Raw genomic sequence first — 26,779 nt, 5'->3', positions numbered from 1 at the left:
CTTGTGGCCAAGGGGATCAGAGGGTATGGAGAGAAGGCAGGTACGGGATACTGAGTTGGATGATCAGCCATGATCATATTGAATGGCGGTGCAGGCTCGAAGGGCCGAATGGCCTACTGCACCTATTTTCTATGTTTCTACGTTTCTTCCTCTCTGCCAGCCAGTTCTCCATCCACATCAATATTGAACCCCCAATACCGTGTGCTTTAAGTTTGTATACTAATCTCTTATGTGGGACCTTGTCGAAAGCCTTCTGAAAGTCCAGATATAACACATCCACTGGTTCTCCCATTATCCACTCTACTAGTTACATCCTCGAAAAACTCTATAAGTTTCGTCAGACATAATTTACCTTTCATAAATCCATGCTGACTTTGCCCTATGATTTCACCACTTTCCAAATGTGCTACGATCCCATCTTTAATAATTGACTCTAGCAGTTTCCCCACTACCGATGTTAGACTAACTGGTCTGTAATTCCCCGTTTTCTCTCTCCCTCCCTTTTTAAAAAGTGGAGTTACATTTGCTACCCTCCAATCCTCAGGAACTACTACAGAATCTAAAGAGTTTTGAAAAATGATCACTAATGCATCCACTATTTCTGCGGCTACTTCCTTAAGTACTCTGGGATGCAGCCTATCTGGCCCTGGGGATTTATCGGCTTTTAATCCATTCAATTTACCTAACACCACTTCCCGGCCAACCTGGATTTCACTCAGTTCCTCCATCTCATTTGACCCCTGGTCCCCTGCTATTTCCAGCAGATTATTTATGTCTTCCTTAGTGAAGACAGAACCAAAGTAGTTCTTCAATTGGTCTGCCATGTCTTTGTTCCCCATGATCAATTCACCTGTTTCTGACTGCAAGGGACCTACATTTGTTTTAACTAATCTTTTTCTCTTCACATATCTATAAAAACATTGCAGTTAGTTTTTATGTTCCCTGCCAGTTTTCTTTCATTATCTATTTTCCTTTTCCTAATTAAGCCCTTTGTCCTCCTCTGCTGGACTGAATTTCTCCCAGTCCTCTGGTAGGCTGCTTTTTCTGGCTAATTTGTATGTTTCATCTTTTGTTTTGATACTTACCCTGATTTCCCTTGTTATCCATGGATGCACTACCTTCCCTGATTTATTATTTTGCCAAACTGGGATGAACAATTGTTGTAGTTCATCCATGCAGTCTTTAAATGCCTTCCATTGCATATCCACCGTCAACCCTTTAAGAATCAATTGCCAGTCTATCTTGGCCAATTCACGTCTCATACCCTCAAAGTTGCCTTTCTTCAAGTTCAGGACGCTTGTCTCTGAATTAACAATGTCACTCTCCATCCTAATGAAGAACTCACCCATATTATGGTCACACTTGCCCTAGGGGCTACGCACAACAAGACTGCTAACTAACCCTTCCTCATTACTCAATACCCAATCTAGAATAGCCTGCTCTCTCGTTGGTTCCTCTACATGTTGGTTTAGAAAACTATCCCGCATACATTCCAAGAAATCCTCTTCCTCAGCACCCCTGCCAATTTGATTCACCCAATCTATATGTAGATTAAAGTCACCCATTATAACTGTTTTACCTTTGTTGCACGCATTTCTAATTTCCTGTTTGATGCCATCCCCAACTCCACTACTACTATTAGGTGGCCTGTACACAACTCCCACTAGCGTTTTCTACCCCTTAGTGTTTCGCAGATCTACCCATACCGATTCCACATCCTCCAACCTAATGTCCTTCCTTTCTATTGCGTTAATCTCCTCTCTAACCAGCAATGCTACCCCACCTCCTTTTCCTTTCTGTCTATTCCTCCTGAATATTGAATATTCCTGGATGTTCAGCTCCCAGCCTTGGTCACCCTGGAGCCATGTCTCCGTGATCCCAACTATATCATAGTCATTAATAACTATCTACACATTCAACTCATCCACCTTATTACGAATGCTCCATGCATTGAGACACAAAGCCTTCAGGCTTGTTTTTACAACGCTCTTACCCCTTATACAATTGTTGAAAAGTGGCCCTTTTTGCCCTGGATCTTTGCCCTGCCACTTTTACTTTTCACCTTGCTACCTATTGCTTCTACCCTCATTTTACACCCCTCTGTCTCTCTGCTCACACATTTAAGAAACCCTTTCCCTTTAACTCCATCCTCAACTATCCCATTTGACACCCCACCCCCCTTATTCAGTTTAAAACCACCCGTGTAGCAGTGGCAAACCTGCCTGCCAGAATGCTGGTCCCCCACCTGTTAAGATGCAATCCGTCCCCTTACTCCAAAACAGATCCCAGTGATCTAAGAATCTAAACCCCTGCCCCTTGCACCAGTTCCTCAGCCACACATTCAGGTCCCGTATCTCCCTGTTCCTGCTCTCGCCAGCACGAGGAACTGGAAGCAAACCGGAGATAACAACCCTGGAGGTCCTGCTTTTCAGCATTTTTCCGAGCTCTCTAAAGTCACGCTGCAGAATATTCATCCCCTTCTTTCCGACATCGTTTGTGCCGACATGCACTACCACTTCCGGCTGTTCACCTTCGCCCTTGAGGATTTTCTGCACTCTGTCCGTGACATCCTGGATCCTGGCACCAGGAAGGCAGCACACCATCCTCGAATCCCGTCTGTTGCCACAGAAACCCCTGTCCGTACCTCTCACAATGGAGTCTCCCATTACAATGGCGTTGCCTGACGTTGGCCTCTTTGGTTTTGGCTCAACAGCCCTATTTGCATCGCAAGCCAGTCCACCGCTCGGTGTAATAACGTCTTCTGACCCGACAGCTTCTAAGTGAGTGAACCTGCGGTACAACACCCGGGGACGTTTGCATTCCATGCTTCCCTCCCTTTCCCACCATCACCCACCTTCTCTCTTCCAGTACCTTAGGTGTAACAATCTTACTGTTAACACTGCCCAGTCCATCATTGGCTCTGACCGTCCTTCCATCGAGGGGATTTATCGCAGTCGCTGCCTCAAAAAGACTGGCAGCATCATCAAAGACCCACACCATCCTGGCCACGCACTCGTCTCCCTGCTACCTTCAGGTAGAAGGTACAGGAGCCTGAAGATTGCAACAACCAGGTTCAGGAATAGCTACTTCCCCACAGCCATCAGGCTATTAAACCTGGCTCGGACAAAACTCTGATTATTAATAACCCATTTTCTGTTATTTGCACTTTATCAGTTTATTTATTCATGTGTGTATATATTTATATTATGGTATGTGGACACACTGATCTGTTTTGTAGTAAATGCCTACTATGTTCTGTGTGCTGAAGCAAAGCAAGAATTTCATTGTCCTATAAAGGGACACATGACAATAAACTCACTTGAACTTGAACTTACTGTAGGACTTGTCGAGGAACGACTCAGTTTCTCGGGCGAACCTGAGGTCATCCACTTGCTTCTCCAGTTCTCCAACACGGTCCTTCAGGAGCTGTACCTGGATGCATTTCTCACATTTGTAACAGCCAGAGGCACCAGCAGTGTCCTTGACCTCCCACATACTGCAAGCATCGCACTGAATCAGCTTGCCTGACATCTCCTTCTTTCATCTCTCCCTCTCCAGCGTTTGATTATACAAAGTAAATTTGATTATACAAAGTGCTCTATTGTCAAAACCCTTATAGTTAAATAATTGATGTCAGGTTTTCAGAGCTGTGGGGTTTTGTATTATTTCTTATTGCTTCTCCGTGAACAGTTGCAACTTACTGATCCCTTGGTGTTGAAGAGAGGGGGATCATAGAAACATATAAAATTATAAAAGGACTGGACAAGCTAGATGCAGGAAAAATGTTCCCAGTGTGGGGCGAGTCCAGAACCAGGGGCCACAGTCTTAGAATAAAGGGGAGGTCATTTAAGACTGAGGTGAAAAAAAACATTTTCACCCAGAGAGTTGTGAATTTATGGAATTCCCTGCCACAGAGGGCAGTGGAGGCCAAGTCACTGGATGGATTTAAGAGATAGGTAGATAGAGCTCTAGGGGCTAGTGGAGTCAAGGGATATGGGGAGAAGGCAGGCACGGGTTATTGATAGGGGATGATCAGCCATGATCCACAATGAATGGCTATGCTGGCTCGAAGGGCCGAATAGCCTCCTGCACCTATTTTCTATGTTTTTATGTTTCTATGACCACCAGGGACTCCACCTCTTTTCAAACCACGGCTGGTTATTTGGTCGACGTTTATACTTTTATCTCGGAGCTTTGCTTTCAGTTCCTCACTTTTAAACACGGTTCCCCTATTTCTGTCACATTTTGCATATGGTAAAAGATCTCTTGCACTTCCTTTTGCACCATTACATTTCTCCTGCCTTGGTCACAAGATTCACATCTTCCATTTTAAACACAATACAAGGCCTTGCAACAATTTTAATATTTCTGGCAAGATTACTGTCATATTCTACTCCCTCCACCGTTTTATTTTGTTTATCCTTGATTTCTTCCCCACAGGACTGCCCCAATCCTGTGGTTCACTAGTCTTTTATCTTAGATCTATCTTTAGATTTAATAACTTGCAATGAGAAAAAGCTATCCAGGTTTGCGGATGACACTAAGCTGGGGGGCAGTGTTAGCTGTGAGGGGGATGCTAGGAGACTGCAAGGTGACTTGGATAGGCTGGGTGAGTGGGCAAATGCATGGCAGATGCAGTATAATGTGGATAAATGTGAGGTTACCAACTTTGGTGGCAAAACAGGAAAGTAGACTATTATCTGAATGGTGGACGATTAGGAAAAGAGGAGATGCAACGAGACCTGGGTGTCATGGTACACCAGTCATTGAAAGTAGGCATGCAGGTGCAGCAGGCAGTGAAGAAAGCGAATGGTATGTTAGCATTCATAGCAAAAGGATTTGAGTGTAGGAGCAGGGAGGTTCTACTGCAGTTGTCAGGGTCTTGGTGAGACCACACCTGGAGTATTGCGTACAGGTTTGGTCTCCTAATCTGAGAAAATACATTCTTGCCATAGAGGGAGTACAGAGAAGGTTCACCAGACGGATTCCTGGGATGGTAGGACTTTCATATGAAGAAAGACTGGATAGACCCTGCTTGTACTCGCTAGAATTTAGAAGATTGAAGGGGGATCTTATAGAAACTTACAAAATTCTTAAGGGGTTGGATAGGCTAGATGCAGGAAGATTGTTCCCGATGTAGGGGAAGGCCAGAACAAGGGGTCACAGTTTAAGGATAAGGGGGAAATCTTTAAGGACCGAGATGAGAAAAACATTTTTCACACAGAGAGTGGTGAATCTGTGGAATGCTCTGTCACAGAAGGGTAGTTGAGGCCAGTTCATTGGCTATATTTAAGAGGGAGTTAGATGTGGCCCTTGTGGCTAAGGGGATCAGAGGGTTTGGAGAGAAGGCAGGTACGTTATACTAAGTTGGATGATCAGCCATGATCGTATTGAATGGCGGTGCTGGCTCGAAGGGCCGAATGGCCTACTCCTGCACCTATTTTCTATGTTTCTGTGTTATCAACAGCTGGATTTTTCTATTTTTCACTCCTACAGATATGACCCCCTGCCATCGGATAGAGAAGATTGTAGATTTCTATGATTCTATGTTTCTATTATCTGTCAACGGTTTTATGAAAAGGGAAACTATATTTGACCAGGCCTTTTATTTGGAGGATGTAGCAAGCAGCGTATTTGAGAGAGAACTTGAATCTGAATTGTCTGGATAAGGTATCACACAAAGTGTTTAAAGATGCGCATAGTTTGAACTAATAATGCAATACGGGAAGAAAAGATGAGGTGCGAAGGTAAGCTAGCCAAGAATATAACGGAGGATAGTAAAAGCTTCTTTTGGTATGTGAAGAGAAAAAAATTAGTTAAGATCAAAGTTGGACCCTTGAAGACTGAAAAAGGTGAATTTATTATGGGGAACAAGGAAATGGCAGATGAGGTGAACAAGTACTTTGGATCTGTCTTCATTAAAGAGGACACAAACAATCTTCCTGATGTACTAGTGGCCAGAGGAACAGAAGGAAATCCACATTAGGCAGGAAATGGTGCTGGGTAGACTGATGGGACTGAAGGCTGATAAATCCCCAGGGCCTGGTGGTCTGCATCCCAGGGTACTTAAGGAGGTGGCTCTAGAAATTGAGGACACATTGGGGATAATTTTCCAATGTTCTATTGATTCAGGATCAGTTTCTTTGGATTGGAGGTTAGCTAATGATATCCCACTTTTTAAGAAAGGCAGGAAAGAGAAAACAGGGAACTATAGACCAGGTGGTGGGGAAGATGCTGGAGTCAATTCTAAAAGATGAAATAGCAGCACACTTGGATATCAGTGACAGAATCGGTCCAAGTCAGCGTGGATTTACGAAGGGGAAATCGTGCTTGACTAATCTGGTATTTTTTGAGGATGTAACTAGGAAAATAGTCATGGGAGAGCCAGTGGATGTAGTGTACCTGGACTTTCAGAAAGCATTTGATAAGGTCCCACATTGGAGATTAGTGGGCAAAATTAGGGCACATGGTATTGGGGGTACAGTGCTGACATGGATAGAAACTTGGTTGGCAGACAGGAAACAAAGAGTCGGGATTAACGGGTCCCTTTCAGAATGGCAGGCTGAGAGAATGGAGTGGCTGGGCTTGTATACTCTGGAGTTTACAAGGATGAGAGGTGATCTGATTGAAACATATAAGATTATTAAGGGTCTGAACACGCTAGAGGCAGGAAACATGTTCCCGACGTTGGGGGAGTCCAGAACCAGGGGCCACAGTTTAAGAATAAGGGGTAAGCCATTTAGAACAGAGACGAGGAAATACTTTTTCCCACAGAGAGTTGTGAGTCAGGAGAATTCTCTGCCTCAGAAGGCGGTGGAGGCAGGTTCTCTGGATACTTTCAAGAGAGAGCTAGATAGGGCTCTTTAAAATCGCCGAGTCAGGGGATATGGGGAAAAGGCAGGAACGGGGTACTGATTGTGGATGATCAGCCATGATCACATTAAATGGCGGTGCTGGCTCGAAGGGTTGAATGGCCTGTTCCTGAACCTATTGTCTAAAAGAGAAAAAACGGAATCAATTGAATCAATCAATGAAGCAAAACTAATGTGAACGGGTGATCAACGGTAGGTGTGGACTAGGTGGGCCGAAGGGCCTGTTTCCATGCTGTATCTTTCAGTCAATTTCAATTTAATCAAATTGATTATTTGTGAGTTATTTGCTGTTGTCACAGGGATTAATGCTGCGCTTCAACTATTTAAAATCTACATTGATGACATGGACAAAAGGACAAAATATAACACATGCGTTTGCTTATATGCCTTCAGTCTAGATGTACATAATCTGAAAAATAGCTGAAATCCAAGGAATATGAATGTCGGAATGGGAGGGGGAGTTGAAGTGCTGAGCCAATGGGAGATCAGGTTGGTTAATGCGAACCTTGCGCAAGTGTTGGGCGAAGCGATCGCCAAGCCTGCGCTCGGTCTCACCAATGTAGAGCAGTTGACACCTAGAGCAGCAGATGCAATAGATGAGGTTGGAGGAGGTGCAGGTGAACCTCTGCCTCACCTGGAAAGACTGCTTGGGCCCTTGGATGGAGTCGAGAGGGGGAGGTAAAGCGACAAGTGTAGCATTTCCTGCGGTTGCAAGGGAAAGTACCGGGGGGAGGGGGTGGTTTGGGTGGGAAGGGACAAAGTTTTTGGGAAGGGACCAAGAAGTTACGGCGGGAGCAGTCTCTGCGGAAAGCTGGAAGGGGAGATGTGGCCAGTGGTGGGATCCCGTTGGAGGTGCCTAACTTTTCGGAGGATTATCTGTTGTATGTGGCGGCTGGTTCGGTGAAAGGTGAGGACAAGGGGGATTCTGTCCTTGTTAGGAATGGGGATTGGGGAGTGAGAGCGGAGCTACGGGATATAGAGGAGAACCTGGTGAGAGCCTCATCTATAACCCCCATTCCCTAAAGAGTGAGGACATCTCCAGTGCCCTGGTTTGGAACACCACATCATGGGTGCAGATGCGGTGCAGACGTGGGAATTGGGAGTAGGGGATTAAGGGTCACTTTCAAAATGAGCAATTGACACCAGCAGAGGGATTTGCCAAGGATTACTCACCAAAACATTTGAAGGTGCAGGTGGAGGCCAATGTCGAGTTGCCCTGCGCAATGTGGGGCCTTGGGCCTAAAAGCCCAACGTTTGGGTGTGCACATACTGACTCACAGTCCACATGCCACTAAATAACCACTCATTATATTATATTTTTCATAAATTACCTTGGATCTAAGAATTTACAGGCAGGTTCACTTGGGGTGGAGAAGAGTAGTAAGGGATGTAAATCTCTGGAATGCTCTACCACAGAGGAAGAGGGATGATCTGCATGGGGCTGGGGAATAAGAGCATTGAAACATAGAAAATAGGTGCAGGAGTAGGCCATTCGGCCCTTCGAGCCTGCACCGCCATTCAATATGATCATGGCTGATCATCCAACTCGGTATCCTTGAAGGACACTGTGAGTGAATGGGGAAAGCTCAGATTTGTTATTTTATAAAAGGTGGAATGGGATACACTCTCAATAAACTGACAATAAACTCTCTTGAATCTTGAATTGGATACATTGCAATGGGATAGAAACATAGAAAATAGGTGCAGGAGTAGGCCATTCGGCCCTTCGAGCCTATACCGCCATTCAATATGATCATGGCTGATCATCCAACTCAGTATCCTGTACCTGCCTTCTCTCCATACCCCCTGATCCCTTTAGCTACATGGGCCACATATAACTCCCTCTTAAATATAGTCAATGAACTGGCCTCAACTACCTTCTGTGGTAGAGAATTCCAGAGATTCACCACTCTCTGTGTAAAAAAATGTTTTTCTCATCTTAGTCCTCAAAGATTTCCCCCTTATCCTTAAACTGTGACCCCTTGTTCTGGACTTCCCCAACATTGGGAACAATCTTCCTGCATCTAGCCTGTCCAACCCCTTAAGAATTTTGTAAGTTTCTATAAGATCCCCCTCCCCCTCAACTTCACTAGAGGGAGCACCACCACCTTCATATGGGTGACTCACCCTCGCTACATCCAAGGGATGGGGATGGGGATGGGGATGGTGATGGTCAACAAAGGCTTTCCTGGGCAGACACTCGCGGATCCCCGCATAACAATTGGGGCAGCGAGTTGCAGCGTAAGTGTTTTGTTTTCCCACACCCACCTTGTTCCCCTGGGCTTTGCTGAACACGCCTCGGGCCGCTCCTCCCTCCCCGGGAACGGGAACCCTCCTCCACCCAGTCGCCTCCCTCCCTGCCTCCCGCTCGGAAGTGCAGTCGGGCCGCAGCGATGGAGGATTGCAGCCCGGGAGAGAAGGAGCTGCTGCGGGCTATCGACGAGCTGTCCCGGGGCGGCCGGGGCATCCTGGCGGCGGCGAGGGAGGAGAGCGGCGGAGGTACGGCTCCCGGGGGGGAGGGGGGTGGTGTAGCTACCGGGCGGCCGGCACTGTATCAATTCATCGAGAGTGGTGAACACCCCACCCCTTCCCTTCGTGTCCCACCCTACTCCAACCCCTACCTATCCCCCAACCTCTACCTATCCCCCAACCCCTACCTATCCCCCTACCTATCCCCAACCCCTACCCCTACCTATCCCCAACCCCTACCTATCCCCCTACCTTTCCCCAACCCCTACCTATCCCCCAAACCCTACCTATCCCCAACCCCTACCTATCCCCAACCCCTACCTATCCCCCAACCCCTACCTATCCCCCACCCCTACCTATCCCCCACCCCTACCTATCCCCCAACCCCTACCTATCCCCCAACCCCTACCTATCCCCTACCCCTACCTATCCCCCAACCCCTACCTATCCCCAACCCCTACCTATCCCCCAACCCCTACCTATTTATTATGTAAAATAATTTTATTATGTAAAAGAATATGTGTGTTATGATTGTGTTTATAATTTGTTGGTTGTTTTGTTGTTTGTCTTTTGCACAAAAGTCCGCGAGCATTGCCACTTTCATTTCACTGTACATCTCGTATGTGTATGTGACAAATAAACTTGACTTGACTACCTATCCCCCAACCCCTACCTATCCCCCAACCCCTACCTATCCCTAACCCCTACCTATCCCCAACCCCTACCTATCCCCCAACCCCTACCTATCCCCTACCTATCCCCAACCCCTACCTATCCCCAGCCCCTACCTATCCCCTACCTATCCCCAACCCCTACCTATCCCCCAACCCCTACCTATCCCCAACCCCTACCTATCCCCAACCCCTACCTATCCCCCAACCCCTACCTATCCCCCAACCCCTACCTATCCCCCAACCCCTACCTATCCCCCAACCCCTACCTATCCCCAACCCCTACCTCTCCCCCAACCCCTACCTATCCCCCAACCCCTACCTATCCCCCAACCCCCCTATCCCCAACCCCTACCTATCCCCAACCCCTACCTATCCCCAACCTCTACATCCCCCCCACCTCATCTCACTCACTGCCCCCCCCCCTTCGTGTCCCACCCTGCCCCAACCCCTACCTATCCCCCAACCCCTACCTATCCCCCAACCTCTACCTATCCCCAACCTCTACCTATTCCCCAACCTCATCTCACTCACTGCCCCCTTTACCCCAAGCCTACTCCCCAAACCAACCCCCTGGTCCTTCCACCTGCTCCTGCCCAACCCATGTCCCTAATCTCCAACTCATCGTGTCCCCCAATCGTCATCCATCCTGCACCCCCCCCCCCCCCTTCCCCTCCCCTCTAGATTCTGGTCCTATCCATCCCCCCCCCCCCCCCCCCCCTCACCCCCCCTCATACTACCCTGGCTCCACCTCGGGTGCAAGTAGCCAGGCTTTCTGCTGTGGCAGTATTGCTAACTTTCAACCACACCCCTCATCCATTTCTTTAGCTTCTCGAATCTTTCTGAGCTTCCAATCCAAATTTGTGGAATATGAACTAAAGGTGTGCTTGCATGGGATTTGTTTTCCAGCAAGGGCCCAAGAGTTTGTCTCCCTGAAGATAGGCCGCCTGGCTGGGCTGATTCAGCTGCATGCAAACTTTTTCAACAAGTAAGTGACAAAGTCGGTTCCTTTACAGCAAGAGGTGAATTCTGAAGAGAGGTAAATAAAACCCTTCCCTTTTAATAGTGCCTTTCTCTCTTACGATGTTTCATGTAATTAATGAAGTATTCTTGTACCGTAATCAAAGGTATCAAAGGTCTTTTATTGTCACGTGATCAATTAAGGTATAGTAACCCGTGAATTACCATACTAAAAAAAAGCAACAAGACACACAACTACATGACAGTTAACATAAACATCCACCACAGCAGATTCCACATTCCACACTGTGAAGGAAGGAAATGAAGTCTAATCTTCTTCCCTCGTTTTTCTCCCCGCGGTCGGGGCAGTCGTACCATCCGTCAGGGAGATTGAAGTTCCAGCAGCCGGCAATCGAAGCTCCCGCGTTGGGGCGGTCGAAGCTCCTGCGGCTTGGAACTCCCGAAGTCGGTCTCTAACCAGGGACCGCGAGCTCCACGATGTTAAAGTCCGCAGGCTCCCGCTGTTGGAGCTCAGAGGTCGATCTCTGGCCAAGGGATCGCCAGCTCCACGATTGAAAGTCCCGCAGGCTCCAAGCGGTTGGAGCTCCCCAAGTCGGCCTCCAGCAAAGGCCGCCAGCTCCTCGATGTTATTTAACACATACTAAAGAAACAATAGAGAAGGAAGGGACAGGTAGACTGTTGGTGAGGCAGCCATTGCTGGCGCCACCTGGTGGTAATGTAGAAAATGCAAGAGCAAGTTTTGCATGGCAAAGGTACACAAAAATGCTGGAGAAACTCAGCGGGTGCAGCAGCATCTATGGAGCAAAGTCGATAGGCAACGTTTCGGGCCGAAACCCTTCTTCAAATTTCACCAACAGCCCAAACCACCTCCACCATCGACCTTCTCAAACACTATATATTTCAATGAAGTCACCTTTCATTGACTCCAGCACATAAAAAAGAGACAAAATGTAGAAACAAGGACATACAGATGCTGGTTTCAAAAATAGACATAATGTGCTGGAGTAACTCAGCAGGTCAGGCAACATCCCTGGAGAACATGGCTAGGTGGCATTTTGGGTCGAGACCCTAAAAGAGACATATTTACTATTGCATCCTTCACAGATTTGCGAAGTACCGAACTGCTTTACAATTAATGCAGTACCTTTTCATGTGTAGTAATGTTGAGAATATGGAACTTACTTCTCCCCACATTTCACCATTCCACCCCCTCCCATTTCCTCCCAACTACCTATTTCTCCCCTTCAATACACGCAGGTGTCACAATTTATAATTCTTCAATGCGTTTGTCTCTCACCTTCTGCTTATATCTCTGGGCTGTATTCCAACCATCAGGCTCGAAGGGCCGAATGGCCATCCGCCTATTAAACGACCTCAACCTCCATCTGTGTCCACCTATTACCTGCCACGCTTTGTCCTGCTCCCCCCCCGCCCCCCCCCCCCCCCCCCCCCCCAACTTTCCTACTTTCACCCCCAGTCTGAAGGCTCTCTCTCGACCCAAAACGTGAGCTAGCCGTATTTTCCAGAGATGCTGCCTGACCCGCGGAGTTACACCAGCACGTTGTGTCCTTTTTTGCGTTACAAACATCTACAGTTGTGCACTCGCCTCTCAACTTTCCGACTTGAGAGGTGAGTGCACAGCCCTTTGAGCTACAGCCGACGTGTTTGATCAGCCTGTCACAAGTCTGTGTTGGTCTGAAATAAACGGAATCGGTCTGAAGATGGGTCCTGAACTGAAACATCACCATTCCGTGTTTTCCAGAGATGCTTCCTAACCCTCTCAAGTTGCTCCAGCACTTTGTGTCTTTTTGTCTGAATTAAACTATAATATAAACCTCAATAGATGGGAGAGGGGAGGGGTTAAAACCTCTGTGTATTTTTTCTTGAGGACCTGACCAAGAATCTTTCCTTCCTCATTGAAGCTTGAATGTGCGGAGGAGAAGTGATGTTGAAGATTTGTTCAAAAAGTTTTACCAGTAAGTATCACGAGATGAGAAGTTAAACATTGTATAATGTCTGTTTTTTTTTCTTTGAGGTCGATGGGAACATAGGAGCCAAAGGTCATTTACCTCTCGTGGCCCTTCCAGAATCTAGCTAGTTTGGGGCTGAGCTGCACCTTAATTCCTTCCACCAGCTTTGGCTCCGAAACTCTCAATACCATTTGCCTAACAAATAAATGTACCAACATTACCTTCCAAATTTACATTTGAACTACACCGTCACCCCAGGTGTGGAGGGAGAAATGCAAATATTCGCAACGGTTGATTCGACAGAGAACTAAGCAGCAGGGAAATAGACCCTTCGGCCCAAATTGTCCATTTTGACCAAGTTGCCTAACTGAGCTAGTCCTACTTGTCTGCACCTGGCCATATCCTTCCAAACCTGTCTTATCCATGTATTCCCGCAAATGTCTTTTAAATATCGTTATTACATCTGCTTTTATCAGCAGATCATTATGTATATGCGCCACACTTTGTGCAAAAAATTGCCCATCAGGCCCCTTTTAAATATTTCCCCTCTCAGCTGAAAACTATGCCTTGACTCCCCGACTCATGAGAAAAGATTGTGACCATTCACCTTGTGTATGGCCCCTCATGATTTTATATACTCTATAAGGCCACTCCCTCAGCCTCTTACACTCCAGGGGGGAAAAAGACCTATCCAGCCTTTGTTGATAACTCAAACCCTACAGACCCAGTAACATCGTAGCAAATCTGTTTTGCACCTTTTTCCAGGTTAATTACTTTCTTCCTAAAGCTGGGCATCCAGAATTGTACACTGCTTTCCAAATGAGGTCTTACCAACAACTTATACAGCTGTAACATGACATCCCAACTCCTGCACTCAATACCCTGACCAATGAAGGCCAACATGGCAAATGCAACATTCACCTCTATCGCTGCTTGCATGGAACTATTTCTAATATCAGTCTTTAATAGCCCAGCTTTCTTCTGGATTTGTATCCTTACGCTGGAATATCCCACCACTGAAACTAATAGATATTATCTCTTTCTCCCCCGCTCACGAACTGCCACCGTCCATAGACCTATGATCTGCCGTACAATATCCACTGCAGCGAGTGAGGAATAAGCTCCCTTTGTGTGTTTAGTGTTACAACTATTCGGCAGTTCCATTCCTGAGCAGTGTCCATATCCTGAACTGCCTGTAAGTCGGAAATGAACAAGACCAGTGTGAGGGAGAGGATTATAAGAATCAGGAGCAGGGAGAGCGGCTGCCAGCTGGCCCCACTGAATCAGTGAATGAGTCTGCTCACCGCTCCCAGCTCTGCCCGACTTGGACCGGCTCCTCATTTTTGCATCTTGCGGGGGTCGGGGGGTGGGGGGGGGGAATACAGGCGCGTCCCACTCGGCAGAAGGAGCCTACAGCCCCGCAGCAGCCGGCAAATCCATCCCACCGATCTCCCAGATCCATCCCGCCAGTCTCCCATATCCACCCCACCGGTCCCCATATCCACCCCGCCAGTCTCCCATATCCACCCCACCGATCTCCCAGATCCATCCCGCCAGTCTCCCATATCCACCCCACCGGTCCCCAGATCCATCCCGCCAGTCTCCCATATCCACCCCACCGGTCCCCATATCCATCCCGCCAGTCTCCCATATCCACCCCACCGGTCCCCATATCCACCCGACCGATCTCCCATATCCATCCCGCCAGTCTCCCAAATCTTCATTCATGTATACGTGGTGTCTATTAGTTGGGCATTCCTAACCCCAGGGAGGGCCTGTATTATGCATCAGTCAACTAAAACCATGCATTTATTTTATATCGGACAGGTCTACCGCTGTGCGGGATCAGGTGGAAGACTTGATGAAGTTCGAGGTAGTTCTACTTTGGGTTTTTTTAAGTTGGAAATTGCCCAAATATTGACTATAGTTTGGTATGTTGAGTTGAATGCACTTCTGCTGTGTAATCATCCACCAGATACTTTGCCAAATGCCTGGGCAGTTTTTCTGCAACTCACTGGGCTCAAAAGCAGCTCCCAGCTGAGTGGAATGTGGTTTCAGTGCCTCGATTGACATCACTGAAGAGTAAAATTGCTTTTAATTCAGTCTTGGAACTGGTTCTGCTGGTTAACCTAGTAGTGGTTTAGGTTAAAATTCCACCCCACCTGCCTCCAGTTGATCTTTTCCTCAACTTGAGATCCTTTCCGTCGCAACTAAGGGGTTGGACAGGCTAGATGCAGGAAGATTGTTCCCGATGTTGGGGAAGTCCAGAGCAAGGGGTCACAGTTTAAGGATAAGAGGAGATAAGATGGAGAAAAATCATTTTTCACACAGAGAGTGGTGAATCTGTGGAATTCTCTGCCACAGAAGGTAGTTGAGGCCAGTTCATTGGCTATATTTAGGAGGGAGTTAGATGTGGCCCTTGTGGCTAAAGGTATCAGGGGGTATGGAGAGAAGGCATGTACAGGATACTGAGTTGGATGATCAGCCATGATCATATTGAATGGCGGTGCAGGCTCGAAGGGCGGAATGGCCTACTCCTGCACCTATTTTCTATGTTTCTATGTAACTGCCAAAGATAAAATCACTTTTCAGCCAGGCGTGGCTGCAAGGTAGTCCTATCATTTACTTTGCTTGTGCCGATTAGAGATAAGAATGCAGAGCGCACTGCTACAAAGCCCATAAAAGAAAGTCTGGATTCTGTTGCCAGATTTAGCATTAGTATGAAGTCTGTTTCCCCCAACAATAAATTTGTGGGCTCAACCAGCCTGTCCTACAACAATACTGTTGTTATAACTGCAAGTGGGAAGTGAAACCACTGCAGTGCTAGCAGAGTTCCTCTTGCAGCCTGCGATCAACACCCTGATGCTGTGGCTGCCAATGCAGACAGGTTAGATCTTCCTTCCTTGGTTCCTCACGGCCACCCAGTGCTGCCCTCTGAACACTGACTGCTCATGTTGGCCTGTGGTGAGCCAGTTGAAATCCGTCACCAAGGGAACCCTCCATCTGCCTGCTGTTTCCCTCAAGCAGTTTTCTGTTCTCAGGATGAGGGCGTGTCCGATTTAGCAGCATTTGTCACTCCTCCGATATCATCGTTGTAGAGTAGGCCATTCAGCTTCCTTTGTCCATGCCGACCAAGTTGGCATATTGCACTGGCCCCATTTGCCTGCATTTGTCCCATAGCCTCCCGACTCCTATCCATATATCTGTCCAAAAGTCGTTTGACAATCATAATTGTATCTGCTTCTGTAGCTGCTTCCAGCAGCTCATTACAGATCAGACTCGATCTGAGGATGAGTGAAAAGGTTGTCACTGACGTTCCTCTTCAATCTCTGCCCCCTCATCTTGAGCATTAGTTTGACTCCGCTGTCCTTGGGAAAGGACTGTGAGCATTCATTTTATCCATGAACTTCATGATCTTATATGCCTCAATAATGCCACCCGTCAACCTCCGAAACGCCAAAAGAAAACATCCCCAGCCTATCCAACCTCTCCCTACAACTCACGCCTGCATGCCTAAGTAAACCTGGTGAATCTCATCTGCACCCTTTCCAATTTGATGACATCCTTCCTATAGCTGGACCTCTCTTCGACCCACAATACCTCAACACTGGTCAAGAAGGCTCACCAGCGTCTCTTCTTCCTGAGGAGACTAAAGATGGTCCATCTGTCTCCTCAGATTCTGGTGAGCTTCTACCGCTGCACCATCGAGAGCATCCTTACCAACTGTATCACAGTATGGTATGGCAACTGCTCTGTCTCCGACCGGAAAGCACTCCAGAGGGTGGTGAAAACTGCCCTCTGGTTCCTCACTCCCCTCCATTGAGTCTGTCCAAAGCAAGCGATGTCTGCGAAGGGCGCGCAGCATCGCCAAGGACTGCTCTCACCCCAGCCACAGACTGTTTACCCTCCTCCCATCCGGGAGGCGCTACAGGTCTCTCCGTTGCCGGACCAGCAGGTTCAGGAACAGCTTCTTCCCGGCGGCTGTTACACTACTTAACTCTGCACCTTAACTCTGCACCCCGGACACTCCTTCCCCCAGAAAAATTGCACTACTACTACTGTATGTGCGTATATATATTTATTGCTCATTATTCTATGTTCGCTCTTCTGGGTGAGATGCTAACTGCATTTCGTTGTCTCTGTACTGTACACTGCACAATGACAATAAAGATTGAATCTGAATCTGAAGACCAGAATTGCGCACAGTCCCCAAGTGTGGTCTCACCAAAGACTTGTACAGTCGCAACATGTTTGGCACATGAGACGTCGGGGCGTCACTTCCGTCAACCGCCATGGTCCATGGGGTGATAGAGTGAATAAAGAAATGATGGAGTCAGTGCTGTGACTGAGTTTAGTTTTGTTTCATGTCATGTGTACCCAGGTATAGTGAAAAGCTTTTGTTGTGTGCTAATTAGTCAGCGGGAAGGCAATACATGGTTACCATCGAGCCATTTACAGTGCATAGATGCATGATAATGGGAATAACGTGAATGATTGAAAAATATGCCCAACTAATTTGTGGTCTTGCGGTCTCAATCATTTTAAACAAAGATGCATCTGAATAGAAGGGACTAATTTATTTTCCATTAACATTGACTGGCCCTGGCCCTCTCTCTCAATCCTAGTTGGAGTGGAACAATTTCCTGGGTGACGTGGATAATCAAATAGAAGCAAACGCGTTCCAGGCCCAGCTGAAATTGGGCACACAGGTCCCTGGATGCATGAAGCTCACTGATGTGAGAAGTGGAAGGTAAATGATTACACAAACTTATTGCTGTGAGATAATGATCCCGGATTCACATCCGGAATGCCAGTCAATTAGCTACCTAATGATCCCATTATATCTTGATGGTTTTGGTCGGTTGGTGAGGAGGTTTGAAGAAGGGTTTCGGCCCGAAACGTTGCCTATTCCCTTCATTCCATAGATGCTGCTGCACCCGCTGAGTTTCTCCAGCATTTTTGTGTACCTTCGATTTTACAGCATCTGCAGTTCCTTCTTAAACAGAGGAGGTTTAAATGTTGAAAACGGTGCAAGAACAAACACCGATATGATTAGGCCATTCAGTCCTTTGAAGCCTCCCATTTACTATCACATCCACCTCATCGGACCATCTCTTTAGTTCCAACACTTCCATCGGCCCATCTCCTCAGTCTCTCCACCGTTACCTTGATCCTTTCCATTGAGATCCTCCATTGCATAAATGTGATATTTTATAACCATATAACAATTACAGCACAGAAACAGGCCATCTCGGCCCTTCTAGTCCGTGCCGAACACTTATTCTCCCCTAGTCCCATCTACCTGCACTCATACCATAACCCTCCATTCCTTTCCCGTCCATATACCTATCCAATTTATTTTTAAATTATAAAATCAAACCTGCCTCCACCACTTCCACTGGAAGCTCATTCCACACCGCTGCCACTCTCTGAGTAAAGAAGTTCCCCCTCATGTTACCCCTAAACTTCTGTCCCTTAATTCTCAGGTCATGTCCTCTTATTTGAATCTTCCCTACTCAATGGGAAAAGCTTATCCACGTCAACTCTGTCTATCCCTCTCATCATTTTAAAGACCTCTATCAAGTCCCCCCTTAACCTCCTGCGCTCGAAAGAATAAAGACCTAACTTGTTCAACCTTTCTCTGTAACTTAGTTGCTGAAACCCAGGCAACATTCTAGTAAATCTCCTCTGTACTCTCTCTATTTTGTTGACATCCTTCCTATAATTAGGCGACCAAAATTGTACACCATACTCCAGAATTGGCCTCACCAATGCCTTGTACAATTTTAACTTCTATTCTATACTCAATGCTCTGATTTATAAAGGCCAGCACACCAAAAGCTTTCTTTACCACCCTATCTACATGAGATTCCACCTTCAGGGAACTGGCTACGGTTATTCCTAGATCCCTCTGTTCAACTGCATTCCTCAACTCACTACCATTTACCATTTTCTTGTAGAATGAGTCCCTGTTGGGGGAAAAAAAAGTAGAAGCTTGGCATTCAATGGGGGTGCCTGGTCGTACATTATCTTATTCTGGTTTCCATTTCAGAGAAATTCAACTCGAAGAGTTCCTCCACCGTCGGGAGAAACTGCTGCTGGTTTTGCTGAGGCATTTTGCCTGACTACCGTGACGCGATCACCTGGTACAACTACAGGCGCAACAGGTATTTCCCGTCCCCTTGGAGAGCCTCCAGCTTGAATTCTATACATCAAGTAGAGGGCGTGCACAGCATTGAGTTCCGTGATTATTTGTAACAGAGACAGGCTGAGCTGGATACACTCCCTCGTGTACATCACCCTTTTAATCCAAATCACCGCGTGCAGAAGGAATTCCAGCAGACTGGGCTCAGTTTGATATTTACTTGCATACGGGTCATAGAAACATACGGGTCATGTCAATGTTTTTGTTTCACATGGCGTTCACTGTTCATTTATTAGTTGATCTAATTGTTGATCGGTTTAATTCTGGATTTCATTGTTGAATGGTTGGTGTTGTGTTTTGCACAGAGCTGCCTTGATGTTGTGCCCCTGAAAGTCCTGCTGATCTCATTTGGATGTAAAGAGGGAGCTGTCCAATGGCTTCAGGAGACCAAATGTTCCTACGACATGTTGCTGGATCCCAGTCGGCAGGTACCTCATGTTGCTGCTCCCATCGGCAGGCTCATTTCTGTGTGTTCAGCGGTTCCCCGAGTAAATATGGTCATCCTAACCAGGTTATAGGAGTAGAGGAGCAGGGAGGTTCTACTGCAGTTGTACAGGGTCTTGGTGAGACCACACCTGGAGTATTGCGTACAGTTTTGGTCTCCAAATCTGAGGAAAGACATTCTTGCCACAGAGGGAGTACAGAGAAGGTTCACCAGACTGATTCCTGGGATGTCAGGGCTTTCATATGAAGAAAGACTGGATAGACTCGGCTTGTACTCGCTAGAATTTTGAAGATTGAGGGGGGATCTTATAGAAACATACAAAAATTTTTAAGGGGTTGGACAGGCTAGATGCAGGAAGATTGTTCCCGATGTTGGGGAAGTCCAGAACAAGGGGTAAGTTTAACAGTTTAAGGATAAGGGGGAAGTCTTTTAGGACCGAGATGAGAAAAACATTTTTCACACGGAGTGGTGAATCTCTGGAATTCTTTGCCACAGAAGGTAGTTGAGGCCAGTTCATTGGCTATATTTAAGAGGGAGTTAGATGTGGCCCTTGTGGCTAAAGGGATCAGGGGGTACGGAGTGAAGGCAGGTACAGGATACTGAGTTGGATGATCAGCCATGATCAGTATTGAATGGCGGTGCTGGCTCGAAGGGCCGAATGGCCTACGCCTGCACCTATTTTCTATGTTTCTATGTTATCAACAGCTGGATTTTTCTATTTTTCACTCCTACAGATATGACCCCCTGCCATCGGATAGAGAAGATTGTAGATTTGCCAACCATTTAAGTTATTCCCAACATCCTAGCACAGCAGGATACCTGCTAAAATGTTGACACTCAAGTAATATTAGGAAATTTGATCAACAAGCTAGGTTTTAAGAATAGTGAGATGAGCTTGGTAGAAGAAGGGAGCCAATGATGGGGTGAAAAAAATGGTGCGAATTCAAGAACCCATAGATGGGGAGGCAACGAAAGGTTGAATAAGTCAGGTCTTTATTCTCTGGAGCGCAGAAGGTTAAGGGGGGACTTGATAGAGGTCTTTAAAATGATGAGAGGGATAGACAGAGTTGATGTGGATAAGCTTTTCCCATTGAGAGTAGGGACGATTCAAACAAGAGGACATGACTTGAGAATGAAGGGACAGAAGTTTAGAGGTAACATGAGGGGGAACTTCTTTACTCAGAGAGTGGTAGCTGTGTGGAATGAGCTTCCAGTGGAAGTGGTGGAGGCAGGTTCGATTTTATCATTTAAAAATAAATTGGATAGGTATATGGATGGGAAAGGAATGGAGGGTTATGGTCTGAGTGCAGGTATATGGGACTAGGGGAAAATAAGTGTTCGGCATGGACTTGTAGGGCCGAGATGGCCTGTTTTCCCTGCTGTAATTGTTATATGGTTATAACGAAGCCTAGGATGGATTTAAACAGGAAAATAAAGATACTATATTAAAGACAATGGCATACAGAATATATTGCAATGTTAATGGGCAATGGGTTAAAGAGGGGGCTGGCAGAGCATAATATTATGTTTCTTTTCCAGTTGTACCATGCGTTTGGTTTGGGAATATCTGTTAAAAAGGTGTGGAACATTGACTTGATTACTTATTATGCAGAGCAATTAGTCAGCAATCGGACCTTACCCAAAAAAAATCACAACGTTGCCGATGACCCGCACCAGGTAAGTTCAGCGGCTATAATTAACCAACCAACCAACCAACCAGGAGACAGCTCGAGGGCTAAGGAAGGGGAGGAGCCAGCGAGCGCTAACAAAATTGGGAGAATTCAATGTTCATGCCCGCCGGATGCAGGCTCCCCAAGCGGAATATGAGGTGCTGTTCCTCCAATTTCCAATGTTGCTCACTCTGGCAATGGAGGAGACCCAGGACAGAGAGGTTGGATTGAGAATGGGAGGGGGAGTTGAAGTGCTGAGCCACCGGGAGGTCAGGTTGGTTCTTGCGGACCGAGCGGAGGTGTTGCTGCTTTCTCCTCCCCTTCCTTAGCCCTCGAGCTGTCTCCTCCCATCCCCCAGCCCTCGGGCTCCTCCTCCTCCTTTTTCCTTCCTTCTCCCCGCCACCCCCTATCAGTCTGAATAAGGGTTTCGGCCCGAAACGTTATCTATTTCCTTTGCTCCATAGATGCTGTTGCACCCGCTGAGTTTCTCCAATGTTTAGACTGTGTAAGCTTCATCTGATCTCATTAAGACAATGCCACTCTTGTCCCATTTGTAAGCAATCAATCAATCAACCTTTATTGTCATCTTGCAAAAAGCAACAATTGTACAGTGCAAAATGAGATGACGTTTCCCAGGGAATACCGGAGCATCACACATAAAACTTAAACTCTTCACACATAAAATAAAAACAATCCAGTCCCTGATGAAACAGTATAAATAGTTAAAAAGCAGGTAAAACAGCAACATTAAAATACAGTAAAAACAGTCATAAAATGCCCAGAGCAGCTGATGATATGATATGATATATGATATGATGATATGATATGATATACCATTTATTGTCACTATACATGTACAATGAAATTAAAAGCTGCTCGTACTCAGTGCATATATATAATTTAGTACAAAAGCACGAAACAAAAAACAAAAACAGAAGGGAGAAGTGGGGGGGGGGGGGAAGGGGGGGTGCACAATTCTGCGGCGCTATATACATATATACAGATGGAAGTCCGGGTGTTGGGCTGTGAAGTCAGTGCATGTGTGAATTTGAATTAAGAGTAGTTATAATTTTCGGAAAACAGCTATTCCTGAGTATATTTGTCCTGGATTTCATGCACCTATAGCGCCTTCCAGAGGGCAGCAGGTCGAACAGTCCAACCGCAGGATGGGAGCTGTCCTTGATGATATTCTTTGCCCTGCTAAGGCAGCGGGAGGTGTAGATATCCATCAGGGAGGGGAGAGGGCAACCAATGATCTTCTGTGCTGTCAGTTAAGTGGCCAGTGCCAGAGTTATTAAATTGTCAGTGCAAAGCAGCAGAATCAGGTGGAGTGACTGTTTAGCAGCCTCACAGCCTGTGGCAGGAAGCTGTTTAGCAGTCTGGTAGTCCGGGCTTTGATGCTACGGTATCTCTTGCCTGATGGCAGGAGATCCAGATGTGTGTGGAAGGGGTGCAGTTTGTCCTTTGCTATTCTCAGTCCTTTTTTCAGACAGCGGCTCTGGAACAGAATAGAATAGAATAGTTTCTTTATTGTCATTGTAACATGAACCATGTACAACGAAATTTAAAAATGTCAGCCAGTCAGTGCACCATTCAAACATTTCTAAAAGCTAACGATACATACAAGGTAAAATATTAAAAGATAAACAACTAAAATAAATATCACGAAAATAGCGTTGTTCGCCCGACAGTAAGTACACAGAGCACAAAACAACACGTACACATACACAAAAAACACGAAGCACTGACCGGGAGGACATCGAGCCGCTGCAACTGTGTGCGCCGCCATTTTTCAACAGTTCTTGTACCGATGGTAGGGAGACGCCAATGATCCTCTATGCTCCCCTCACTACCCTCTGCAGAGCCTTCCTGTCTGAGCAGTTACAGTTGGAGTACCACGTGTTCATGCAGTAAGCAGTAGGTTCATGGTAAAAAAAAAGGCAGAGAGTGCGCGCTTTATTGTTTGTAAGTGAGGTTGACAGGCACAGCTGAGACTTCCACCCCCCCAACCTCCAAGTTGTTTCTAAATGGGGTATGATGGAATTTTTTTTTTTCTCTCTCAACAGCTTGGCGGTGACTTTGGTTTGGATCAACGAGGAACAGTCATTTTCTTCCATCCAAGCGCCAGTCCAACAGACCGACCTGATGTATCAGAAATACTGAAAGTCATGAAATAATGCTGATTCTGTAGAGTAGCAAGAAGCCTGAGGTGGGGGAAAGAAACTATTTAGCTGTTTTAATAACTGTGATTCTACATTCCTGCTCTTTGCAAAATGAATACACACAGGACAACACACCGTGCAAATGATAAGCAATAATCTAATACCTTAAAACAGCAAGCGCTCTACTTTGTTCATTTCACATGACCGGCTGTAATTAGGGAATGACATTCCAGGGAAATTGAAGACAAAATCGTGCATGGAATTGGATTTGGTTTGTTTCTCCAGAGCTTCCTTGCTTTAACAGGGCTAGGCAGAATCACTTGAGAACACTGCCTGGTGGAAAATCAACTGTTTTGAGAAATGTGGGGTGAGATCACACATTCATAACAATATTCTGTCCCTTACTGAATACTAAATGGCAAGGATACATTGAAATTAAATATCTTAGGAACATTTTGAGTTAAAACCCAAGGGTTTCAAAATGAAAAAATGTGCTTCCAAGAAATAAATTTAGAATAAAAAATGGTGGCATTACATTGGATCTGATCTGGGAAGGAACAAGTTCCATTTTCAGCTGAATGGACATGGAAAGTTTTGTAATTTTTTATTTTCTGGTCTCTCTTGAAGTAGTTGTCAGGATCTGTGTGTGTGTTTAGTGGGGTATGTGGGAGTACCAAGCGATGCTTCCGGTTGCGGTGAGAAGGGAGTCAGTTTTAAGTGGATGACAGTCGTGCCATCACTCAGAATATCTGAATGGTACTGCTTGATATAACTGTAAAACAGACACTGGCTTCACCTTGCAACAAGTGTCACCACAAAAGTATATAAGTTGTGAATGATAACTGAAGGATGGAATTATATATATTATAAAAAAACAAATAAATTGTGGCTTTGTGGATTCCCATTGCTGCAGAAAATTGAAAGTTGCATTTTCTGTAATATTCTCTCTCGCTTTCTCTTTCTCTCTTTTTCGCTCTCTCTCTTTCTCTCTTTCTTTCTCTCTCTCTTCTCTCTCTTTCTCTTCTTTCTCTCGCTTTCTCTCTTTCTCTTTTTCTCTCCTAAGTAAGCACAAGGAACTGCAGATGCTGGTTTACAAAAAGTTCAGAGTGCTGGAGTAACACAGCGGGCCAGGCAGCATCTCGGGAGGAAATGCATAGGTGATATTTCGGGTCAGAATCCTTCATAGAAACATAGAAAAATAGAAATTAGGTGCAGGAGTAGGCCATTCGGCCCTTCGAGCCTGCACCACCATTCAATATGATCATGGCTGATCATCCAACTCAGTATCCCGTACCTGCCTTCTCTCCATACCCCCTGATCCCCTTAGCCACAAGGGCCACATCTAACTCCCTCTTAAATATAGCCAATGAACTGGCCTCAACTACCCTCTGTGGCAGAGATTTCCGGAGATTCACCACTCTCTGTGTGAAAAAAGTTCTTCCCATCTCGTTTTTAAAGGATTTCCCCCTTATCCTCAAGCTGTGCCCCCTTGTCCTGGACTTCCCTACATCGGGAACAATCTTCCTGCATCTAGCCTATCTAACACCTTAAGAATTTTCTAAGTTTCTATAAGATCCCCTCTCAACCTCCTAAATCCTAGAGAGTATAAACCAAGTCTATCCAGTCTTTCTTCACAGTCCTGACATGAATCAGGGTGAAATCTCTGCACTCCCTCTATGGCAATAATGTCCTTCCTCAGATTTGGGAGAAATACTCCAGGTGTGGTCTCACCAAGTCCTGTACAACTGCAGTAGAACCTCCCTGCTCCTATACTCAAATCCTTTTGCAATGAAAGCTAACATACCATTCGCTTTCTTTACTGCCTGCTGCACCTGCATGTCTACCTTCAATGACTGGTGTACCATGACACCCAGGTCTCGCTGCATCTCCCCCTTTCCCAATCGGCCACCATTTAGATAATAGTCTGCTTTCCCGTTTTTGCCACCAAAATGGATAACCTCACATTTATCCACATTAAACTGCATCTGCCAAACATTTGCCCACTCACCCAGCCTATCCAAGTCACCTTGCAGTCTCCTAGCATCCTCCTCACACCTAACACTGCCCCCCAGCTTAGTGTCATCCGCAAACTTGGAGATATTGCCTTCAATTCCCTCATCCAGATCATTAATGTATATTGTAAATAGCTGGGGTCCCAGCACTGAGCCTTGCTGTACCCCACTAGTCACTGCCTGCCATTGTGAAAAGGACCCGTTTGCTACTCTTTGCTTCCTGTTTGCCAGCCAGTTCTCTATCCACATCAATACTGAACCCCCAATATCGTGTGCTTTAAGTTTGTATACTAATCTCTTATGTGGGACCTTGTCGAAAGCCTTCTGGAAGTCCAGATACACCACATCCACTGGTTCTCCCCTATCCATGCTACTAGTTACATCCTCGAAAAATTCTATAAGATTCGTCAGACATGATTTACCTTTCGTAAATCCATGCTGACTTTGTCCAATGATTTCACTACTTTCCAAATGTGCTGCTATCCCATCTTTAATAACTGACTCTAGCAGTTTCCCCACTACCGATGTTAGACTAACTGGTCTGTAATTCCCCATTTTCTCTCTCCCTCCCTTCTTAAAAAGTGGGGTTACGTTTGCTACCCGCCAATCTTCAGGAACTACTCCAGAATCTAAAGAGTTTTGAAAGATTATTACTAATGCATCCATTATTTCTGGAGCTACTTCCTTAAGTACTCTGGGATGCAGCCTATCTGGCCCTGGGGATTTATCGGCCTTTAATCCATTCAATTTAATTCCCGGCTAACCTGGATTTCACTCAATTCCTCCAACTCCTTTGACCCGCGGTCCCCTGCTATTTCCGGCAAATTATTTATGTCTTCCTTAGTGAAGACGGAACCAAAGTAGTTATTCAATTGGTCCGCCATATCCTTGTTCCATTGGTCCGCCATATCCTTGTTCCTTCAGACAACAATTAGTTTGATGAAGGGCCCTGACCTGAAACGTTGCCTATCCATGTCCTCCAGAGATGCTGTCTGATCCATTGAGTTACTCCATCACTCTGTCTTTTTTCTACCATCACAGTGCTACTGTGGGACGTGCAGGCACAGCAATCAGTACTTGAACAGTCAGTTTATTCAACCTCTGATGGGGTACAAAACTGGATGTTAAAACTATATGGCAGCCACAAATGAAAGGTAAAAGATACTTGGGAGAAATCTTTTACCTTGATGGTAGTGGGAGTGTGGAACCTATCAGAGAAAGTGGATGAGGCAAAAAGCAAAAAATGTGTAAGGATCCACCACATACAGTATAAATAGAATACATGGGCAGCACAGTGGTGCAACTGGTAGAGCTGCTGCCTC

At 46.1% G+C, this 26,779-nt stretch overlaps 1 protein-coding gene across 2 annotated transcripts; it reads left to right on the top strand.

Moving 5' to 3' along the window:
• Window positions 1–8,971: 8,971 nt before the first annotated feature.
• On the top strand, window positions 8,972–24,328 carry selenol (selenoprotein L). 2 transcript variants are annotated; one of them, XM_055635107.1, is made up of 9 exons: window positions 8,972–9,113; window positions 10,922–11,000; window positions 12,916–12,969; window positions 14,791–14,836; window positions 17,589–17,713; window positions 19,016–19,130; window positions 19,474–19,596; window positions 21,153–21,290; window positions 23,350–24,328. In XM_055635107.1, the coding sequence occupies exons 1-6, from the start codon at window positions 8,987–8,989 to the stop codon at window positions 19,086–19,088; spliced, it is 504 nt and encodes a 167-aa protein (XP_055491082.1). In that variant the 5' UTR covers window positions 8,972–8,986; the 3' UTR covers window positions 19,089–19,130; window positions 19,474–19,596; window positions 21,153–21,290; window positions 23,350–24,328. The 2 variants fall into 2 exon arrangements, with proteins under 2 accessions (XP_055491082.1, XP_055491083.1); XM_055635108.1 differs by lacking the exon at window positions 8,972–9,113 and adding an exon at window positions 9,193–9,371.
• Window positions 24,329–26,779: the final 2,451 nt, after the last annotated feature.

This window comes from Leucoraja erinacea, chromosome 5, assembly GCF_028641065.1.
Source record: "Leucoraja erinacea ecotype New England chromosome 5, Leri_hhj_1, whole genome shotgun sequence".
NCBI classification, from domain to species: Eukaryota; Metazoa; Chordata; class Chondrichthyes; order Rajiformes; family Rajidae; genus Leucoraja; species Leucoraja erinaceus.
This window is presented reverse-complemented; position numbering and strand designations above follow the sequence as displayed.

Bases quoted from the DNA above. Each gene is read 5' to 3' on its own strand.
- selenol (XM_055635107.1), top strand. From the start codon at position 8,987: ATGGGTGACTCACCCTCGCTACATCCAAGGGATGGGGATGGGGATGGG. The intron at 9,114-10,921 runs GTAAGTGTTTTG...TTTGTTTTCCAG, and splicing joins TTGGGGCAGCGAGTTGCAGC to CAAGGGCCCAAGAGTTTGTC. The intron at 17,714-19,015 runs GTAAATGATTAC...TTTCCATTTCAG, and splicing joins ACTGATGTGAGAAGTGGAAG to AGAAATTCAACTCGAAGAGT.